We start from the raw sequence: 24,003 nt of genomic DNA on the forward strand, positions 1-24,003 counted from the left end.
AGAGTGCATACAATTGCAACTCCCATGACGTACAGCACGGTCACATGACTTCACTAAACCGCCGCTAAGCTAAAGGTAACTAATGTTGCGCTATAAATGAACTACAGCAGGGTCACATGACTTCACCTCACCGCCGCTAAGCTAAAAGTAACTAATGTTGGGCGTGATAACTATTAGTCATCTCATTTAGACAGAGGCAGCAGAAAGAAAAAACAAGAGTGTCCCAATTTTTCCCTGGTCCTCTGATTTTAAAATAAATGGACCTTATGGGAGATACAGTTGCAAAGATATGTATACACTGAGGGTTATCTTTAGTTTTCAAGGTTCAAGGTTTTATTTTGTCATACGAACATACAGTAGCTACAGTGTAGTTAAGACGATGAAAATCTTAGGTCACAGGCTCCTCCAACAGTGCAACACAATAAAACGGATAAACATAAAAATATATTGCAGGTAAATAGTAAATATATAAAGAAAACAATTTTAAATAGTGAAATAGTGCAATAAGAGTCTAAACGCAAGTTATTGGAATTAATATAAGATAGATGAAAAAAGTATCAGCCAGATAAATGTTATGGATGTTTCAACAGTTCAGGTGTTTAACAGTCTTAGTGCATTTTGCATGATAGGTCCCCTTTAAGGCAACAAAAATAACTAACAAAATTAGATATTTCAATCAATCAATGTTTATTTATATAGCCCAATATCACAAATGTTACATTTGTCTCAGTGGACTTCACAGTTGTACAGAATATCAGTATGACAACACGACATCCTCTGTCCTTAGACCCTCACATCGTACAAGGAAACACTTCCAGAGAAAACCCACAGTTTAAAGGGGAACATGGGAGAAACCTCAGGGAGAGCAACAGAGGAGGGATCCCTCTCCCAGGACGGACAGACGTGCAATAGATGCCGTGTGTAAATTGAAAAGATAATACATTTGCAACATAGGTAGTCCAAATGTTTGGAAATGCATGTGTGTATAATAAGAAGATGAATCCACGAGGATATCCATCCAGGACTTATGATCCAGGACCGCAGCCACGACTCAAGATCCAGGACTCGCGATCCATGACACAGGACCGCAGGATCATCCATGACTCCGGATCCCGGCGTATATAGACACCAAAAAGAAAGAAATTTGGGGAAGCTGGGTTAATCGGAACATGAGAGTTCACAGGTATAGACAGAGAGAAGGAAGAAGTAAGATGTCCCCCGACAAACTAAGCCTATATCAGCAAAACTAGGGGCTGAATCTAATCAGCCCTAACTATAAGCTTTATCAAAAAGGAAGGTCTTAAGCGCACTCTTAAAAACGGATAGGGTGTCTGCCGTCCGAACACAAACTGGAAGCTGATTCCACAAAAGTGGAGCTTGATAAGAAATATATTATATAGATATTTGACTCACTCTGAAGCTGTTCACATTATTCCTACACAGATGCCTTTTTTTTTAGGCTGAAGAATAAAGTTTTAGGGAGGATACTTGAATCTTGTTTATGTGCCTTTTTATAAATTATTTTGTATGATCTTTTCCTCCTGAAGAGTGCATAATCTGATGAGTCGTATTAAAGCTGTGGCCTTTAAATACTTAACATTTGTGTTTGCTCTTGTGCTGTAAATGCATTATGTTCTTTAGCACATTTAAAAAAAGCCTTGAAAACTATTTGCGGGAATTAGGGCTGAACGATTAATCGATTTTAAATCTAAATCTTGATTTTAAATCGAAATTGCGATTTTAAATGATGCAATTAAAAAATCGCTAAGCCTGCTAAACTTTTTTTTTTTGTGTGTCAGTCATCCACACCAATCAGAAGTGCTGTGCTCCATGTGTACCAGCCATTGTTAACCAATCAGAAGTGGCCCATGATAGAAGGTGATTGACAGATTGATCCAATCACCTGCCAAGTATTTTTGAAAGTGCCTGCCCTTTCCAAATGGCTTCCAATGGAGCTTTCCTCGATGGTTTGGTGAAACAAACCATCTGAGTCAGGTTAGTAATGCTCCATCACATGTTCTACATCTATTACAGGGTGAGTCTTAAACTGAAGCTTGACTTGCTTAAGTGGGGTGTAAGGGGGTGCTAGAGACGGGAGCATGTTGATGCAACCTTCCTGGCCAGAGATATGGCCGCATTTTACAATAAACTTCCGTTGGGTCGCTTAAAAACAAATATTGCAAATCGAATCGTAATATCTGTCAGAAAAATCGCAATTCGATTATTTCCCCAAATCGTGCAGCCCTAGCGGGAATAAAGAAAGACTTTCGTAAGTCTAATGAAGTTTTCAAATATTGGTTGTAAAAAGAGAGACTTGGTAAGGACGAACACGATGAATCCACGTCTTTGTTCTCAAAGACAAAAGCAGACAAGGTCTTACAGAATTCAAATTTCTCTAAAAAAGGTTTGGCTGCGAAGATAACTTCATTTTCACTGTAATGAAAGTTTAATAAAGTTCATATTTATATTTCAGTACTTTGTAAAAAGAGAGACTTGGCCTTCATCCTTTGTTACACATACTCACAAGTTGACAAGGTCTTACAGAATTCAAACTTCTCGACATGTCAGTTCTTAATGTTTCTGAGCTTTATGATATGTTATGTCTCTTGTATTCTGTGAAATTTTCTGTTCTTCTTTTTTAACTCTTTTAATAATGACAGGCTGTCGTGGCCTGACAAGGACATTTCTAATTTTACATTAGCATAAAAAGGCAAATATCCAAATAGGGTCACAAGCTCATGTTTGCCATAAATATAACCGTCAGTATGTCGAACAGATGCTGCGGCTGATATAAATCCCTTCATCAGACGGGCTCTGGGCTCCAGATGAGCTGATGTCTCCGCAGACCTGTTCATCAGCATCTTGGCGCCCTGAAGACAAATAACTCTCACAAGAGGTTACAGCTCTCCTCTCATTCTTTCTGGATGATTATATACATGTCTACAAGTACTGTTTCAGCCTAAAGTGGTGCAGGAGTGAGTATTAAAACCAGAAATGAGTCAGCATTTTAGTTTTGTTACGAATTTGGTAGTTCTTCAAGTTTTTGGTTGTTATCCTGAAATAAGGTCTGTGGTTAACACAAGCTAAAGAAATGTTAACGTGTTCTACAACATGAAATACTTCAGTAAATACCCCACTGGTGAATTTAAAAACAGAGGTTACCAGCAAGTGTCTAAATAAGATGACTAAACGTCATCCCGCTCAACATTAGCCGCCTTTAGCTTAGCGGTAGTGACTTTAAGTCATGTGACCGTGCTTTAGTTACTTTATAGCCCAACACAGGGACGGGGGAAGTCAATCAGAGTTGGGGGTGCGGCGGGGGGGAGTGGAGCCTTACACTGTTGGTGCGCCGCGTTTGGGGGGGCGGGGCGGGTGCTAGTGGAGCCTCGCAGATGGGCGATTCGCCTTAGCACCCCCCCCTTCCCGCTTCCATGGCCCAACATTAGCTTTATTCCTCTGTAGATTGCTTTACAACACAAAATAAGTCGAAGAGATTTTAAAGGTGTGTTCTACAACAAAATACATTACGTCAGTAAATACCCCATTGCTGTGAATTTCATTACATCTAACATTAGCCGCCTTTAGCTTAGCGGTGAAGTAGTTTGGTTATAGCTTACGGTTAACTTTCGCTGGAGATAGCCTTTATAATACAGTACAATTATTTTTAAAAGTGAGGAGATTATCCAGCTGAACAAAATTTGTTAAACGTGTGTTTGCAACAGAGCTTTTTTCTGCAATATACAAAAATATACCATAATAAAAAATCCCATTGGCTTTAATCGAGTGAGCGATGTGATTCTAACTTCCAGGTCGTTTACAAAAATACATCTTCCCTGGACCACTATATTCCAGAGCACATTATTACCTCCCCCCTGAGAGAGCTTATTCTCTCTTCTTTCTCTTGTTATTTAAATACTACCCATTTCCAGGCAGTTAATTGTATGTGTATGTGGGGAGAGTGCAGTTTATCAGGTGTCCACCATACATTTGTCTCTGATGGCTGAACAACACACAACCACCAATTCATTTTATACTTCATGTTATTTTATTTAAGCAAATAATCTGTCACAATGAATGACTCGTAACTGCTGCTAAGTGGCAATTTAGGTAGGTTCAAAATTACACCCTGCAACACAATTAGCACTATGTAATTAGGAAAGTAATGTAATGCAGCCTCAACACCCAGGTTAAACATTTTCTAGAGGGACATACCATGTTCTACTTCACTGCCTTTGTTTTAAATCTTCTACCGCTGACGTAAGGGAAGCAGAGCTGCAGTATATTGCTTACCTGTCCATGATGTGCTTTGTATTTCCCTTTGGTATTTAAAGTAAGGCACAAAAACATGCTATTTGATAGAGACGTCCCGATCCAATCACCTGATCGGGGATCGGAGCCGATCACGTGATTTTCAAAAGATCGGAATCGGGAGAAAAAAAGTCGGGGATCGGGACTTTTTTTTTTTTTTTTTTCTTTTTTAATAAATACTTCTTTTTTTTTTTTTTATTCAATGTTACAAAACAAAAATGACCATGTTCAAGTCTTAAAGTCATCCTGAGGCCTTAGTTTTGGTTTCAAATTACACAACATCATGTATGTGTTGCTTCTTTGGGGCTTGTTTTCATAGACCTGGTTGCTTATTTCTCTCAAATCTGGCAACAGAGTGGGCAGGGCGCAGCGTCTAATTGTAGCAGTAAGCTAACAAGCTTGATTTTGTTTTGATCCAATGCTGCACAACTGAACTGATCCAATGCTGCTGTGAAAAAAAGAAGCTATATCCATGTTGGATAGAATATCCAATTTAAATTAAAAAAATAACCTTAAGGGACAACTTGAATGCTTTTTTTCTTTTTTTTCTCTTAATGCATTGCATAAAGATCGGATCGGGAAAAATCGGTATCGGCAAATTATCAAAATCAAATGATCGGAATCGGATCGGGAGCAAAAAAAGGTGATCGGGACATCCCTACTATTTGATATGGAGTAGGATTAGGTGTTTATGAATCTTTTTTTTTTTTTCAGAGTTGAAATTCAGAATTAGGGAAGTAAGCATTCTGTCATTTTTGTTTTTATAATAAAACATAATCTTCCTATTAAAAATGTAACTGAGTTTTTTTTGTCATAATTTTGACGAAAAGACAAATCTGAAATGTTTCAATTTTTAGAAAACATTTCATAAATAAAATCAGAAAAATTTGAATTCTGACAAAAAATATGATGATTTAAAAAACCTTTTATCTGAAAAACACTTTTTAAAACTTTTTAAAATGTTTTGCCTCACAGTTACGATTAAAAATAACTGAGTATTGACTTAATGTGTTTTGCCCAGCAGTGACGTCGGCTCAGTTACTCCTGCTATGATTAGACATTCACTGTTGAGGTAACGCGGTTAGCGGAAGGTCCATTTACTTCCAATCAGGTCTCTTTTCTTCATGTTGCACAATTAAACACTATATGTAGAAAATATGATGTTGTTATTATAGTTTGGTTAATCATTTCTCTGTAGATTTGGGAGGCATGTGGTGCAGTGGATAGAGCCTTGGTGTTGGGATCAGGGGGTCACAGGTTGAAACCCCACTGCAGTCAGCATGTCGTTTTCTCCCTGAGACACTTCACCCCAAATTGCTCCTGTGGGGATTGCCCACAGTATTGAGTATGTGAGTTGCTCTGGATAAAAGTGTCTAACAAGTAATAATAATAATAATAATAATAATAATAATAATAATTTGATATTGTGGATTCAGTTGTTCCTGCTGGTCATATTTTTGTATCACTGTACAGGTGGATTTGACGTCATGTGTCTCAATTAGCCATTTATGATTTGGAAGTGGATACTTATGAATGACGATGGAAAAGGCTTTCAGTGTATTTGAATAACCTCTTTGTGTGCTTATTAACTACAGCGACCTCCACGTTCTTACTTTCCTTTTCACTGCATCAACGTCACTCCTGCTGAACATACATTACTAATGCAGATGACTTGCATATGAGCCTAATTAAATAGAAGCAGGCTCATGGAAGTCCAGCGTAATATAATGAAGTGTGCACAGTAGATCACATTTTGTATCTAAATTAGATTAAACTTTTTGTCTTTTGGGCGGCAGTGATTTTGTCTATTGAAACAGTGTAATCAACTATAGTTAATCTGTTCAACAAATCTTAAAAAACATTAATTTTTTTGGGCTTCTTCTCTCTGTCTTTTTCCCACACAAGTAGTTTTACTCATGGTTTAAATATATGAGGAGATTTGGAGGATCTGAATCATTTTAAGCGTAGAGCTAGCACAAAGAGATAAAATCACCAGGTCAGGGGGGGCAAAACATTGATATATCAATCCATATTCTTCAGGACATTTTCAATAGGAGCCTACGCGCTAAGAAAATGGCTGACAAATGTATTATTCTGTGGTTTATGCCTTAATCAGGGACTGGCCTAGATGCTAACATATTAGCACATATTAGCATGCTGATAGTGTCTCCAGATTTAGTACAGTATCGTGTTGGGAGAGTTTTTAGCGGGAAATAGTGTTCTGCTGTTTTTGTGTCTGTTTTGGTCTGACGTGACCATTTTGCACGGTTGTAGGTGACCGCTTAATACCAAAAAGTGTTGTGTGGTACATGCATCAAAAGCCTTTTGTAAAGGATATTTTATTATCTACAGTCTGGAGACATTATGTTAAACAAGCACCAGGCAGTAAGGATTGTAAGGCTTCATCTAACTGAAGCGTACATATTATACTGGGTTCTCTTTGTGCCGTGGAGAAAAAGTAGATCCCAAATTGTCTTAACATTTCACAACGTTAAAGACATCAGTCATGTGATTGGTGTTCAAAAACTGCCACAGGCGACAATTTCACAACGTAAATGTCGTTTTATATTTCTATTTGCGATTCATATTGTGTGTTTAATTGAGAAAATGTTGAGTAGGAGTGTGTTTGCAATCCTGTCCCATCAGTTGATGTTAGGGGAAACTTCTGAAGCAATTGGAGACAGGAGCTGGAGCTTTGATGGCAAATACTGACTGTTTATTTGGAGCTTCGGCCGGAGAATTCACAAGACATGTCACGGGCCACGATCTGACCACACGGTTGAGATGCCAAATCAATTCTGAAGAGCTCTTCTGTAGTTCGAGGTTTTAACTAGTTCGGAGTGTAATAATCAGTGGCGACTGGTCATTAGGGGCGGGTGGCACAGCCCCACCTAGTGTCAGGAGAAAGTATTAAAAATAATGATTACAAAAAAATGCAAAAAAAATAAAAACAAAATATATTTTAAGATCATGTTTAATCATCTGATTCGTCTGTACATTGGTGTTTTAGTCTGTGTTCTTCTAATTAGTGTCTACAGTGTGTGCCTATTGAGCTGTTTAGAGCCATGTGGGACAAAACCCGATCATGCCCTCCTTCTCACTGTCTAAGTGAACGGTGACTGTAAAAACTACACTGCAAAAAAAAACTGTAACTGTAAAAACTACGTAAAAAAAACTGTAAAAACTACGCTCAGAGTATTGTCCTATTTAATGTGTGTGGCAAAAAAATAATGACCATAGGGGCAGAGTGCTGCCATCCCCACCATACGTCATCTCACATCATTCAGAGCTGATTGGCTGTAAGTACCTGTGCCGCGAAAAGTGTGGTGTGTGAAGAGGAGGAGAGAGACGCGTCCCAAAACCAGGAAGTAAGCTGCACATGGGTTCCCTCCACAAATAGCAATGAGATTTCTCCATAGGATTTTAGAAAATAGCTCAAGATAAGATCTGTGGGAAACGTACCTGTTAGATAAATGCACGTTTTGTTCAGCCGGATAGTATCCACATGTCTACCCTACTTTTATAATTTTCGAATCATAAATCTATCGATTAGATTTATGATAGACTTTTGAAACTACAACGAGGATAAGGAGGACTTTTACAAACAAGTAAGAGATTGTTGTCCAGAAGGATAGCCAAATTGACTTCATCTTCAAGTCAAGGTAAGACCGCAATTTTATTGAAAATGGGATCTTACTAACAGAGAACAATTCAATATTTAAATGATCAAATTACATTTTTTGGGTATCCTTTTGTTGAACTGTTTGTTTAACATGAATCGAAGCATCAGACAAAAAAAGCTTTTGAAAATAATATTATATTTTGATTTAGGTTAAATATTATATTTGTACCAGCCATGAACCTCACTGCAGAAGCTTATATATAGACTTCTAAGTTTTCTGTGCCCCACCACTTTTGTGCATATAGAAACGCCACTGGTAATAATCAACATTCTTTATCAGCGAGACTAAACAAATATGTACCCTGAATCTAACTAGAGCTGTCGTCCATAGAAAATAATGTGTGCCAGGGAACCTACGTTTCAGAAAAGAAGATGTCCCTGAACAATAAACTATCTCATGTCAGCTTTTGCTCGGTCATAGGCTGGCATCAACAATGCGCCCAAGCTGCCCCTCCTTAAGAGAGATGGCAGCAATACCCAAAGCCGTAGAACTATGCCATGGGAAAAGAGACAGTGATGGGAGAAAACGATGAACTGTGTCGAAGGTTGAATACCTAAGCCAATTATTCCCTAACAGATGATACTGTATGTCTGATTTTGCAGAAATCTACATTTGAGAGCAAAGGAGGTTTTATAAAAGTTTTAAAAAATGACATACATTCAGAATTTATAAAATGCTTTCTTATTTTATTTTTAGAGCTTTACCCGGTGCAGTTTCCTCCCCAGGTGTTGTGTGATTATGAAGTGCTTTCAGAGCAGCAGCCTCAGCAGGGTTTCTGCAGAAGTGTCCTCTCGTGCACCATCTGTTGGCACGTTAGCCGAGCGCTGACATGCAGACTGGCAGGTGGAGAAATTTTCGCTTTGGGCTAAATTGGCTGAGACACAGAGACAGGTAATGTGGGGAGCTCTATGCAGTAAATGTGAGCGCTGGTGGCAGCAGTGTGTCACAGCTGTCACTTAGCTGCTTTAAAAGTACAGGCGCTAAGTGACAGATTTACTCAGAGCATGAAATCATGGACCGCAGCAGAGAGGAAAACCAGGGAGATCCTGCAGGAGGAGATGGAAAGGAGACAATAGTCATTTTTTAATGTTTGGTGTGTTCACTCTGAGTAGGAGTGTAGTGTTGTGTGTAGATGATGTGGTTGAAAAACTGCAAGGAGCTTCCTGGTTGATCCAGTAGAAATGATACAAAGTTAAAGTCTGCTGCTTATTGTTCTACGAGGCCAAAATAGAGTCAAAGAGTATATGAGAGTGTGTTAATTAATATATCTGGCAGTTTGGAGTAAGTCTGTAGGTTTGTGTGTGTGTGTTTCACTTATAGGCCTCTCACGAGAATTTATTTTGTTGGATACATTTTCCCGGAAATTATTGCGATAAACGATAATATTGTTCGGCACCGTTGTATGACCATTTTAGACCACTGACATCATGATAATATATAATAATAATTCAAGTACATCCTTTCAAACTGCTAGTCACATCCTCATGTAAATGGAAATTTATCGAGGTCAGAAAAGTTATCAAGTTCATTTTTATCTATCGTACGATAAGTCAATTAATTGCTTATCGCGACAGGCACACAATAAAACAGTGGAAACAAACATGTGTTTGACTTTCATTAGTGAATGAAACTTTGTGCCCTTTATAGCCTGTATTGTATGTATATCCTATATACAGTATATGCTAAGGTCCCGCTACTGACACGATAGCACTCATTTAGTCTGCATATGTGTAATTAATCCCATGATATCAAAATCTCACTCCAGCCGGGTACCCAAAGTTGGCAACCCTGGTGTAGTGATATCATTTTATCAGAATAATGTATTCTTCCAGGTAATCAAGTGGTGCAGTGATAATGTATTTTTGTAGGCAGTCCCGAAAGTTAACCTCACAAAGGCTTTCTTGACATGTGAATTTGCAGCTCATGACTTCACGTCACCACCGCTAAGTTAAAGGCGGCTAATGTTGCGCTATAAAGGAACTACAGCACGGTCACATGACTTCATGTCACCACCGCTAAGCTAAAGGCGGCTAATGTTGGGCTATAAAGGAACTACAGCACGGTCACATGACTTCATGTCACCACCGCTAAGCTAAAGGCGGCTAATGTTGCGCTATAAAGGAACTACAGCACAGTCACATGACTTCACGTCACCACCGCTAAGCTAAAGGCGGCTAATGTTGGGCTATAAAGGAACTACAGCACGGTCACATGACTTCACGTCACCACCGCTAAGCTAAAGGCGGCTAATGTTGCGCTATAAAGGAACTACAGCACGGTCACATGACTTCACGTCACCACCGCTAAGCTAAAGGCGGCTAATGTTGCGCTATAAAGGAACTACAGCACAGTCACATGACTTCACGTCACCACCGCTAAGCTAAAGGCGGCTAATGTTGGGCTATAAAGGAACTACAGCACGGTCACATGACTTCACGTCACCACCGCTAAGCTAAAGGCGGCTAATGTTGCGCTATAAAGGAGCTACAGCACAGTCACATGACTTCACGTCACCACCGCTAAGCTAAAGGCGGCTAATGTTGGGCTATAAAGGAACTACAGCACGGTCACATGACTTCACGTCACCACCGCTAAGCTAAAGGCGGCTAATGTTGGGCTATAAAGGAACTACAGCACGGTCACATGACTTCACGTCACCACCGCTAAGCTAAAGGCGGCTAATGTTGCGCTATAAAGGAACTACAGCACAGTCACATGACTTCACGTCACCACCGCTAAGCTAAAGGCGGCTAATGTTGGGCTATAAAGGAACTACAGCACGGTCACATGACTTCACGTCACCACCGCTAAGCTAAAGGCGGCTAATGTTGCGCTATAAAGGAGCTACAGCACAGTCACATGACTTCACGTCACCACCGCTAAGCTAAAGGCGGCTAATGTTGGGCTATAAAGGAACTACAGCACGGTCACATGACTTCACGTCACCACCGCTAAGCTAAAGGCGGCTAATGTTGGGCTATAAAGGAACTACAGCACGGTCACATGACTTCACGTCACCACCGCTAAGCTAAAGGCGGCTAATGTTGGGATATAAAGGAACTACAGCACGGTCACAAGACTTCTCGTCACCACCGCTAAGCTAAAGGTGGCTAATGTTGGGCTATAAAGGAACTACAGCACGGTCACATGACTTCACGTCACCACCGCTAAGCTAAAGGCGGCTAATGTTGGGATATAAAGGAACTACAGCACGGTCACAAGACTTCTCGTCACCACAGCTAAGCTAAAGGCGGCTAATGTTGCACTATAAAGGAACTACACCACCAGAATAACTTTTTGTATCTCAGCCTGTGGAGTGAGACTATGGAACAGTGTGAATGTGGAGCTAAAGCAATGTCCAGACATTGACTAGTTCAAAATTATTTTCTCGAGGTACAGGGGTGGGGAAGGTGTTTGACTACAGTATGTGTATGTGTGAGTATGTCGGTGTGCATATGTATATGTGCATATATATATGTGTATGTACATTTGTGTATATGTATGTCAATCAACAGGTAAAGGAGATTAATAATAACAATTGTTTCAATCAAACGAGGAGGAGGAAGTCTTTTCTGGTTTCAGGGCTCATTCCTGCACCACTCTATTCCCATTTCAACTAACGATCTCGAAGAAGCTATGGTGAAAATTGAAAGGGTTTATATTGAGCTGTGATTGAATCCTTATAAAGTAATGCACCCCGACTGCTAATAACACACTGGTTCTTCCTCCGGTGTTTCCTGCTCAGCTGCTGATGAGGTTTTGCCTCTTTTTTTTTATGTGTGGGATTATCTTCTGTCTCCAGGTTGGATAGGAAACATTGGAGTTTGGGGATAGAGCTCCACAGCGCTTCATCTTGCTCACATCAGGGGTAAAAGCAGCGCTGGTTTATCAGTTAATTGCATTCATCTGCCTTCCCAGTTGTAATTCACTTCTGAATTAGTCGGCAGGAGTGAAAACCAGCAGGGATAAGAGGGATTGAAAATCAGCGGACTACTGCGAACTTCCTCTGATATTCTACTCAAATCATATAAATGCATTATTTCTGCATTCAGGAGAACACACATCGAGGTGTTTTGTGACAGCAATTATAGAAATGAAGACTAATGAGCGATCATTATTTCCAAGCACGGCTCCACAGCAGCAGCTTTTTACTCTGGACAACAAAGAGTCATTGATCTAACAGAGGCAGGTACAGTATGGGGCCTCAATGATGGTTTTGATCAATAACTATTTCTCTCTTTCTTTTTCTCCACAGTTAAACCAATTGTTATAGATGTGGGCATATTTGTGAACAGCATTGGACCCGTGTCTTCGATCAATATGGTAAGTCAACAAATAAATCCCTTTGTTTGAACTGTTTTGTTTACACTCACACAGCTCTGCCTCTGTCGTCATGTTGCCAGAAAGTTATTTTGTCTGAAACCAGAGCCCAGTCTGCTCTGATTGGTTAGCTGGACGGCTCTGTTGTGATTGGTCAAATGCTTAGAGATGTTCCACCCCTTAGCCTATCACGTACAATGTGTTGGAGCACTAGCCAGTAGAGGGCAAGTGTTACATAGTGATGTCAATTTGTTCTGGAAGTCAACAAAGGAGTCCAATGGAGGCGTTTCAGTTTGGGAGAGAAACTCCCTTCTAACTTTATTCACCTCAGATTTGCAAAACACCTGATTTTAACATTGTGTACTAAGACATAAAATACATCAGTGTGTCTAAATGAGACGACTAAACGTCATCACCTCCAACATTAGCCGCCTTTAGCTTTAGCCACGTGACTGCGATGTCGTTTTTTTATAGCCTTACGTTAGTTTTCACTTCTTGTGATTTCATTTACGCTTCCAAAATCCTGAAGTGGTTTTAATATGTGGAGATTATCCTGCTGAACAAATCATGTTAAGAATCCTAAACATGCGTGATTTTCTACAATAAAGTGTATTCTAATGGCCTCCCATTGCCTTTTGTCGATAGACCACTTGTGATGCTAACTTTCGGGTTGGCCTACAAAAATGTGTGATCCCTGCTAATTGGGTCCATAAGCTTCATGTAATACTGGGTTTTGAGTTTCACATTTAGTGCTACTAAACTACAATAAATCTACACCCCTCTGTGTGACAAGCTAATTTTAAGCCCCATTGTTGGAGAACTATTCATATACAGTATCAGCTGTCGTTCTCTTATTGTTTCTAATTACAATGCAGAGTATAATCCTGGGTGTCATGACTCTGCCAGGAGACAGATGGTGATTAATTTCCTTTGCTTTAGGGAATAACGTCTGAAGAAATGACATAACTTCCACATCGAATGAACAATCAAAGAGGGAAGTATTCTGAACGTTTGAACGAAAGGGGCTTATTAATGTCCATTAGCAAAGTAAAGCTTTGCATTGGGTCTTATGATATAACTGCACACATGCTGAGGCATCTTTGCTGCACCTCTTACTGAGGCGAGAGTATCTGCGTGGAGATCATCAGATATCTGCATAACTCTTGGTTTTATTTTGTATTAATAAATACAATTAAAACCCTTTTCCTCTGCGAATAATACAAGGGGACCTCTCGTGATTTATAATAACCGCCAAGTTTGTGTTATGTGAGAGAGGTTTACTGACATTTCACCAGAATATGTCAAAGCTCTGCATAATACCCACTTTTTGTATTTGATATATTAAACTGTACTTCATTCGCAGTTAATATTATACATTTTATTTCATGAAAGGCCTATTTATGCTTTTGTATATTTTACAAGTAAAAATACTTTTTGAAATGCTAATGGATTTTTGATACCAGTGTTACATTTATTTAATGCAGGCACTAATTAAAAAACATGCTTTTTGCAGCAATTAACTTGATTTCTCAATTCTGAAAATGTCACAGTATTGTGGTGGCTAAGTTTCAATCTCCTGCTACACACACACACACTCACTCACTCACTCACTCACTCGCTCACTCACTCGCTCACTCACTCACTCACTCACTCACTGGGTGTTTCTCAATGTCGAGGAAGGCTCCTCCAGAGCCACTATTTCAAGGATGCTGCGTCATCGAGTCCCGCCGAAGGACTGTTCCAATGTCCAGGGTCCTTGGAATTCTACCGAGGCCGGCGTCCTTCATTGCGGGGAATTTCGAGGCTGCACATGTATATCCTCCGCGGTCTTAAAATCCCCACAATGCTATGTGCACGGACAAATTTCCAAAATCTTTGGCGGAAATCGCTCTCCATTTAAAGCGGGGCCTCGCATATGACGCACACCTGCACACCTGAGCCTGTTCCACCATTCTTCATTTTCCGAGGCTAGGAAGGATTCTTGCCTCGCTTCTGAAGGACCTGACTCGGAAGACATGTCCTACCAAGGAAGCGTCCTCGACATTGAGAAACACCCACTCACTCCCTTCCTTTATGGCTAATTAGGCTTGCTTAGCATTAGCATTGCTCTGACTAGATGCAGTTTCCCACTGGATTTCTACAGACATCGAAAAATAAAGGTATTTATACAAACATAAGAAGATTTATAAAATATAAAACAAAAAATACAATACAAATATATTTAGAGTTACAAAGTAAATGAACAGAATTTGGAGAAGGCAGCTTCTTTGAATTTATGGAGAAGCTATTTTTACTCTCCTGGGTCACACAGTGTCCAAAGCAACCTTCTGCAATCGAGGACCTCCTGCCAAACCAGAAGCTGGAGCCAGCCCGATGCTAACCCCCACCGCGGGGAGAGCTATCACACACTGCCCAAGACACACACTCTCCATGCCAGTTCATTTCCCCTGTGTTAGAGAGCTGCTGGCAGGATGTCCGTAGCATCTTATTTTCCCTAGCAGCTCAATATTCATTTGTTATTTCCTCATATTTGCAGCTCACTGTAATTGTTTGGCTCTCACCTGCAGTGAGGGAAAACGTCCTTGAAAATGTTTCATTAACTCCCTAACAATGTCCCTTCTACAGGTGTCTCTTACACAGTGGTGACAGGTAATTGGGTATATTATAATAATATAAATAATAACTTAGATTTATATAGCGCCTTTCAGTAGTAAAAATAAAAAAAACTGTCAGAAAGCAATTTGTATATGTTTACATTTAGAAACCATAATTCCCTTTTGTACTTACTTTATTTATTCATCAACTAACATTAAACATATAACTATAGGTTAAGATATCCAGCAGCAGTATACAAAGTCATTAAGAAGACACAGATTTACCAGCAGTGATGCACATGAATGCATCAATAATGTTAATACAGTAATGTAATATGATTACTTATATGGTGCTACTTAAGAGCATACTGTATAAAGATATATCATTACTTTCGTACTTTTACTTAAACAGGAATAATTATCCTGATTTTCAGGTTCATATTAGTATTCAGTGTCTCTTCTGTGACATGTCTCCAGGCTTTAATGTTCAAAAAGCTCTTTATTTTTCTCATACTGCCTGTGCTGCAGCACCTCTTTTCACCCTCTGTTTGAAACCAGAGCCCAGTCTGCTCTGATTGGTTAGCTGGCCGGCTCCGATGTGATTGGTCAACCGCTTAGAGATGTCCCGGGCCTTAGCCTATCACGTACAATTTGTTGGAGCGCTAGCCAATAGAAGCTTGAGTGTGTGGGAGAGAAACTCAGAATAGGGATCTTTTACTAAAGTCAATATTTGTTTACTTTTTCCTTTATTGTCACATTTCAGGGAAGCTAGTGTGAACCCTTCTTGCCAGTTTTAATGTGCATTTGATGTTATAAAGACATATCAACTAAATGCATATTTGTATCGTTTTGTGCAGATTATTGTTACCCAAAACCTGCAAAGAATCCGCTCTCGACTGGCTCACCTCCTACCTCACCGACAGGCAACAATTCATCTCCCTCTCTGGCCACACATCCGCCCTCTCCCCAGTCACACAGGGGGTCCCCCAGGGCTCAGTCCTCGGCCCCCTCCTCTTCATCTGCTATCTTTTCCCCCTTGGTCACATTATTCGCAACCTCAACCTTGATTTCCACTGTTACGCCGATGACACCCAGATCTACATCACCACCAAATCCCCTCACAACCCTCCCCTCACCCATATCGAAACCTGCATCTCTTCAATAAAAACATGGCTGACTCACAATTTCCTTAAACTCAACAGTGATAAAACAGAGCTACTCATCATAGGCACCAGATCAACCCTCAATAAAACAGGACCCATTTCACTCACCATTGAGAATTCGACCATCACCCCCTCCCCCCTGGCACGCAATCTTGGCGTTATCCTGGACCCCACCCTCTCCTTTGACCCCCATGTCAGCTCCATCATCAAGATCTCCTACTTCCACCTCCGCCGCATTGCCAAAATCAAACACTACCTCCCCCCCCGTGCTGCTGAATCCCTCATCCATGCCTTCATCACCTCCCGCCTCGACTATTGCAACGCCCTCCTCACTGGCATCTCCTCCCATTCCCTCCATAGACTCCAAATGGTACAAAACTCTGCTGCCCGCCTCCTCACCCACACCCGGACCCGTGAACACATCACTCCCGTTCTCCGCTCTCTTCACTGGCTCCCCATCAAACAACGCATCATCTTCAAAACACTCCTCCTCACCTATAAAGCCCTTCACCACCTAGCCCCCCCCTACCTCTCTGACCTCCTCATCCCCTACAACCCCCCCCGAGCCCTCCGATCCTCCTCCACTCTCTCCCTCACAGTACCACCATCAAGACTCAAAACATTTGGCAACAGAGCATTCTCCAGATCAGCACCCCGCCTCTGGAACTCCCTCCCCCAATCTGTCCGCCACTCTCCCACACTGTCTACCTTCAAAACCCAGCTGAAAACATACCTCTTCTCCCAAGCCTTCAACTTACCCTACCCCCCAACCCACTGACTTCACTCACACCCCACGCTGTATCTCTTATTCACCCCACGCTGCATCTCTTATTCATACATTCATCAACTTTTTCTTTCCTCTTTTCCATTATGTTGTCTTTTGCTCGTTGTCCTATGCTTGCTCCCCCCCTGTGTTGTCCTCTGCCTGTTCATGTAATGTTCATGTTCAATTTTCTTGTCCAATATGTTGTCTTCTGCCTGTTCACCCCCTTTCTGTACTTTTAATTTTTTTTGTAAGCGACTTTGGGTTATTGAAAAGCGCTATATAAATAAAAGTTATTATTATTATTATTATTAATGTATGTGCCTACCTTATGATTGCTTTAATTTAGAAAATATCTCCCTAGTATACTTGAAGACATTAGTTGTGTGAAATGTGAAAGGGCAGAATCGTGAAAGGTCCACTAAAACCAATTAAGAGAAAAGGCTTCTTGTTTTTTCACATGTTCCTCATTTGCAGTCCTGGCAGCCGCAGCACAGAAATCCCATTTTAATTTCTCCTTTATGGCGTGAAATGTCAACAAATGTTTTAACACAATGGGAGTGCTTTAACCTTTTTAAACTGTGAAGAAAGAAGGAGCCAGCTTCTGTGACGAACGCATTAATAATACATTCAGACTTTGGGGTTATCTCTCCCTTCCATCTTGAAAGGCAGTTTCCGGAGGTAGAAAATCTTTCGAAGCGCTGCACAACCACCGTGGTGTATGTGTGTTAGGCTGAAGAATATATAAAAAGGCATTGTTGAGGAGAACAAATGATATTGAGGGTTAATTTGATTAATTGACCTGTGAAACACAAGTCAAAGTCAACTTTTTGTAAATATTCCAGTTTGTGTGATCGAAATACCGTTTCCCACAATCCCGAATATAAAAACAAATATATATAAACATATGTGTGAAAATATGTACATATATATATATATATATATACACAAAATCAAAGACAGATGTGGACACATTAAGACCTAAATAAAAACACAACAATCAATATATACAAAATAACAGTCACTTCAATATTTGAGAATGTACAGATTGTCCATAGAATGTGCATTATTGCCAGATTGTCCATGGCAGCGTAAAAAGTAATAAATAATGCACAACAAAAACAAGTGTGTGACATTAAGTTTTACCTTGTGTGGTGAAGGGGGAGGAGAGCCTTTCCCAGCATGCATCGGGTCAAAGGAACAGTTTGCAATAGAGTGGTAAAGGAATGACTCATAAACTGTACTGTACCCAAAATACAAGCTGTTAATGAACTTTTCAATCAATCAATCAATCAAACCCAGAAATGGAAAATGTATTCATCAGCTACATACGTATAAAGGCATTAAACGTAGCCCCACATTTACCAAAAAACATTAATGCATCAATGATCATAATCCAGTCATTTGATATATACGATTCTGAAATGGGACGAGACATAACTAATACCTATGTCTTTTTTTTAAAGACATAATCATTACTTCTAAAGTAAAATATCTGCCGCCTCAGCCCTCCGAAATAAAGGAAATTTAACGGTGGTACTACAATTTCTTCCCATTGACGTACATTGGGAAAGAGACGTCTGTAAATCAGCATATGGTTGTCATTTTGACTAAACCAACTAGTACAGACACCTTTATATCCCTTATTTAAATCATTAGGGTCTCAAAGTTTGAAAATGCGCTAAATTCTGAATCCAGAGTTACTTTTCTTGATTTGGTTGGATGTTGGTTTGACTTGATGTTAAATCGATTGCTTTTCCTTGGGTTCCCTGCAAAATATTCGTATAGATGGATGGATAGATAGATCTAAAAAAATATTTATATATATACATGTGGAAATACAAAACATGATTGCATTGCATGATTATTCGGTGCTGGAAAATCAATGGCTTTTTAATTTCAAACTCAGATGAAACAGATTTACTTCCATAGTCCTGCCTCTGACGCCAGTTCTCTTTACACATCCATGGTGTTTTCTTGAAATACGGCACCCGAAATCACACTGTACCGTAACATACTGTATGTTGCACTTGATAAAATCAGCAGCAGCTCACGCCAGGTGGAGGCTGAGAGTTTGTCTCCTCATGGTGGATGACCTTCGGTTTGCAGTAATGAGGACACGCAGAGAGACCTGCAGCTGAAGAAGGAGCAGGAAGTCTCTGAGCTCAGTACAGATACAGCATGTTCTGATGCATAATCATCAGCTGCACACCCGAGACGCATGCACTGCCCCAGTTTACTGTTTCTGGTTCAATGACTGGGACTTTAAGAAGTTAACTATCTCAGTTTAATATACCAGATCCAGATCATCAGGAGGATTATTACTTGCCTGAAAATGTGAATATTCTGAATATTTCATGTCTGAAAAATGGCCTTGGCTACGTTGAATCAGAATACTTCATTTGTCCTGGGGGAAATTGGGTAATGTGACACTTGCTCCACTTTAAAGTTTAAATAAAGATACAATACAAATATGTGTACAAACAAAATAAGTAAAATAGTGTAATAAAAAAGTATTTATTTCAACGTAAAAGTAAGAAACAAAAGAAAGGTCCAATAAAAGATTAAATAAAGTAAAGATATTTATAAAAACATAAACAATTAATTTAAAAATGTGGTAATTATACTACAGGAAGGATAACAGCACATTGAAATGTTAAAACAATAATATAAGGTACTGCACAAATACAAATACAAATATTTAGTTTTATGACACAAGTAATCGTGTCCATCAACCCAACAAAAAGCTTTAAAATAAACAATATGTTTCTTATATTACCTAAAACCCAAATTTCATCTGTTATTATCAACACAATGTTATATCACACCCTAGATCAGGGATGGGCAAATGGCGGCCCGGGGGCGTCCACTAGACTCCTAGTTACGTCACGAGCTGCGTACATGATTTCGTTCGGCAGCCAAATAGCTTAAAATAATCTGTGACGCGTTTGTGTGTATTGTGTTTGTTTCCCGGGGAAACACTCACAAGAAACACCGGCTGTTGTTATGCCTGCTGTGACGTTAAGTTGCCGCTTGTAATTATGCCTTTACAAGCTTCAAAGTTGTTTTTATCATCTGAATTTGGTAAAACAAGTTTAATATTCTAAAAACCAAGACTTTGTTTATTTTAAATCTGATGAAAACAAACTGTCACGGACCCTGCCGTGTTATCTATGATTACTATACGCTTTTCATTCATAATTTCAGCGGGAGGGAGGGGGAGCGGCGCTGAGGAACAGCAGAGTGCGGGCTGACAGGTGTCTGTGTTGACATTCCCCTTATTGTGCGTCAGCAGAGACAGTCTACAAGTGTCTTAGGTTCAAGTTAGACAACTAATATCTGGGTAATGTTCATGACTTCATGTTTATGTCATCTTAATGGTTAATCTCAATGCACACACATTTTCCGTGATTTCCAATTGTTTAAAATAGTTTTATTCCACCGTTAAATAACCTGTTCAATACAAACATGCCATTTAATTAAATAACTTTTCTGTGAACTGATATTTGTTTAGTGAGCATATTAGAGGATGTTCCCTGAAAGATTGTAAAATGTCAATGAAGATTTCAGACTTAGTATATTTGTTAATAATTACGTGTGTGTGTGTGTGTGTGTGTGTGTGTGTGTGTGTGTGTGTGTGTGTGTGTGTGTGTGTGTGTGTGTGTGTGTGTGTGTGTGTGTGTGTGTGTGTGTGTGTGTGTGTGTGTGTGTGTGTGTGTGTGTGTGTGTGTGTGTGTGTGTGTGTGTGTGTGTGTGTGTGTGTGTGTGTGTGTGTGTGTGTGTGTGTGTGTGTGTGTGTGTGTGTGTGTGTGTGTGTGTGTGTGTGTGTGTGTGTGTGTGTGTGTGTGTGTGGCCCCCTAGTGGCCAGTACCTAAATTATGTGGCCGCCACCACCATCCAAGTTGCCCATCCCTGCCTTAGATGATGTCTTAAAAAATATATAAAACATACAATTCCATGCAGGAGATACATTAATAATTGGGTTTCATTTAACTTCTATGCATGCATATACATAATGTCATGAATAAGTTTGTCCTACCTCCCACACATTCTTTAGTTCATCTAAAAACTCTGCAGAAATCATTAAGAATGCCTCGTGTAAGGCATCATTAAGAATGCCTTACACGAGGACACATGAAGGTCAGTGGAATAAGCCTCTGCTGTCTGTGCACATAATGAAAAGCTGAAGTCATCATGGCCGCATCAACGTCTGATTTGAATTCTCATTTTAAACGTTTGAGTAAACTGTGGTGGAGTAATTACACACATATCAGAGTCCACATTAAGCCATTTGCAGATTTACAATAATGAGTCATTTGTCTTCATGATTGATGGGAACATTATTCCATTATAAGAGTAAATGTGTTCAGCGTGACCAAACTAAACACCTTTTTAGACAGAAGAGAATTATAATTGATAAAATTAAATATTAAATAAGTAAACCCATAAAGCATAATGTAGAAATAAATCATAAAAATAGAAGATTTTAATGATGAGTCGAGGAATGAATGACTGAATAACTTTAAAGAGATTGTTTCTTAATATTGCTGTAAACATTAACTATATATATTGTTTTGGGTACTAAAAGAGACTATTCCCTTTATAGAAGGAACCCCCCTGTGAACCTCTCAACATGGTACAATGTACAGGGTTCTTACGGTCATTGAAATTCAAAATGTTAATTCCAGGCCCTGGAAAAGTTATTGAAAACAATATTTTTCCCAAAGTTTTGGAAAGGTCATGGAAATGTAACTAAAATTGCATCAAATATAATTTATATTTTAGCTAATCGCCAAAATAGTAATACTATAATGATAATAAATACTGTATGGTATAGTAATGAAACATAAAATGGCATTTAACTGACGAGGTGTTTTGCTGGTGAGAGATTTGAGTTGCTTTAGCGTGTAGAAGCTAGTAAGCCTACTATTTGATTTGTTTTAGATAGGCACAACATGTTTCATATGCAGAGCTTATTTTCCTGTTCCATGTTAAAATAAAACATTTTCAGTGGTACCGCTGAGAAAGAGAAATTCTTTGGTGATGGGAAATTAGGTAAAGATCATGGACACTCCACCATCGTTCCTGTCCCCAAAAGAACAATAATCACCAGCGTCAATGACTACCGCCCAGTAGCACTCACCTCCATCATTATGAAGTGCTCAGTGGTCAAAACCTTCATCACCTCCTCCCTCCCTGACTCTCTGGACCCCCTGTAGTTTGCCTACAGAGCAAACAGGTCCACAGACGACACCATGGCCATTACCATCCACACTGCCCTCTCCCACCTGGAACAGAGGAACACATATGTGAGAATGCTGTTCATTGATTACAGTTCAGCTTTCACTACCATTGTGCCCTCCAAGCTGGCCATCAAGCTCAGAGACCTCAGGCTCAACAGCGCCCTCTGTGACTGGATCCTGAACTTCCTGATGGGCAGACCCCAGGCAGTGCGGGTGGGAAACATCACATCCTCCACCCTGATCCTCAACACCGGTGCCCCTCAAGGCTGCGTGCTCAGCCTTCTCCTCTACTCCCTCTTCACTCACGACTGTGTGGCCACACACAGCTCCAACACTATCTTGAAGTTTGTTGACGACACAACCGTCACCGGCCAGATCACAGACGGCGACGAGACGGCGTACAGAGAGGAGGTCGAAAAGATGACATCTTGGTGCCAGGATAACAACCTCCATCTCAACGTCAGCAAAACAAAGGAACTGATTGTGGATTACAGGAAAGCAGCAGAGAGAGGGACACGCCCCCATCGCCATCAATGGGACTACAGTGGAGAGAGTCAGCAGCTTCAGGTTCCTTGGGATCCACATCACTGAGGACCTGACATGGACTCATCACTGAGGACCTGACATGGACTCATCACCGAGGACCTGACATGGACTCTTCACACCACCACCATCACCAAGAAAGCTCGACAGCGGCTCTTCTTCCTCCGCAGGCTGAGGAGGCTCAAAATGGACTCCAGGATACTCTGCAACTTCTACAGGTGCACCATAGAGAGTATCCTGACCCTCTACACGTGCACCATAGAGAGTATCCTGACCCTCTACAGGTGCACCATGAGAGTATCCTGACTGGCTGCATCACATTGTAAAATGTTACAATCTCTTGAGCTTGTGTTAACCACAGAACTTATTTCAGACCAACAACCAAAAACATATTGAAAAAAACATTGACTTTCAGGCGAATAACAGGAAGTGCTAATATGCTGACTGATTTCCAAGTTTAGGACTAAATCCTACACCTCTCTAGACAGCTTGTACTTCAACCAGTAATAAACATCTGTCATTGCTTCATGTCTCTGGAAATCATTTGTTCTTGTTCAGTTTAAAACAATATATCCTGAGGGGTCTGTTCCCACTGTGCAGCTTTGGTTTTACTGTGAGTATATACAGTACCTCTACATCAGGGAGCTTTAAATAGCAGCTCCTCTGAGTCAGCTGAGGTGAAAGACCCATTCTGTTCTCATCAAAGCCTCCTATAGTATAGCGGCTGAAAGCAGCTGCAGGGGGGAGGAAGTGATCGATTCTCTTTCAGCCTATACGTAGTTCAAATGTCTTTCTATCATAAGAGAATACAAATGTTTATATCTTAAATGATCCCATCCGCAATCCTGTGTCCCGTTGTGATTACTCAAGCTTATTTTACTTCTATTTATTTGATTTTCAGCACTTTTTCTCCAGCGGTCATTAAATGCTGTTCAGTTTCTTTACGCTATTAAAGGTCACGGGCCCCCAGTGCTTCTCTTGATAACAGCCTTCTTTCTAATTGGGAGCTATTGGATAAAGGTCGAATTGATTTCAGGCGGTGGCAGTAGAATAAAAACGTGGAGAATGGAGACTATTAGTCATTTCATTATGCTGTACATCTGTATCTGTATTGTTGGACCCTAAGAACTCAACTGTTGCTGAAGGGGTTTCACTGAGCCAGTTGATGCCCCACTGAGCTCGCACAGCAGAGAGCCGGAGAAGTTACCAAGTAAGGACTAGTCTTTAATTACAGCCCTGGTACATTTAAAATCGAACTTAAATGGCAATCTGAAACAGTAAACCTCTATCAAGGCAACTCAGGGGCTACAGACACTAAAAACATGCGCGTCTAGCACACAATTTAATATTAATTATAAATCAACTTAAAAGACCGAACTCATTTGG

At 40.1% G+C, this 24,003-nt stretch overlaps 1 protein-coding gene across 2 annotated transcripts in view; it reads left to right on the forward strand.

Moving 5' to 3' along the window:
- The window catches only part of gabrg3 (gamma-aminobutyric acid type A receptor subunit gamma3), a 60,882-nt gene that overhangs the window by 11,952 nt on the left and 24,927 nt on the right, over nt 1-24,003 (forward strand). For both annotated transcript variants that reach the window (XM_079684189.1, XM_079684188.1), the window contains exon 3: nt 12,247-12,314. In XM_079684189.1, coding sequence (XP_079540315.1) covers nt 12,247-12,314 — 68 coding nt within the window. The remainder of the gene's footprint in view (nt 1-12,246; nt 12,315-24,003) is intronic.

Source organism: Notothenia rossii (genome assembly GCF_949606895.1).
Source record: "Notothenia rossii genome assembly, chromosome: 1".
Lineage (NCBI taxonomy): Eukaryota > Metazoa > Chordata > Actinopteri > Perciformes > Nototheniidae > Notothenia > Notothenia rossii.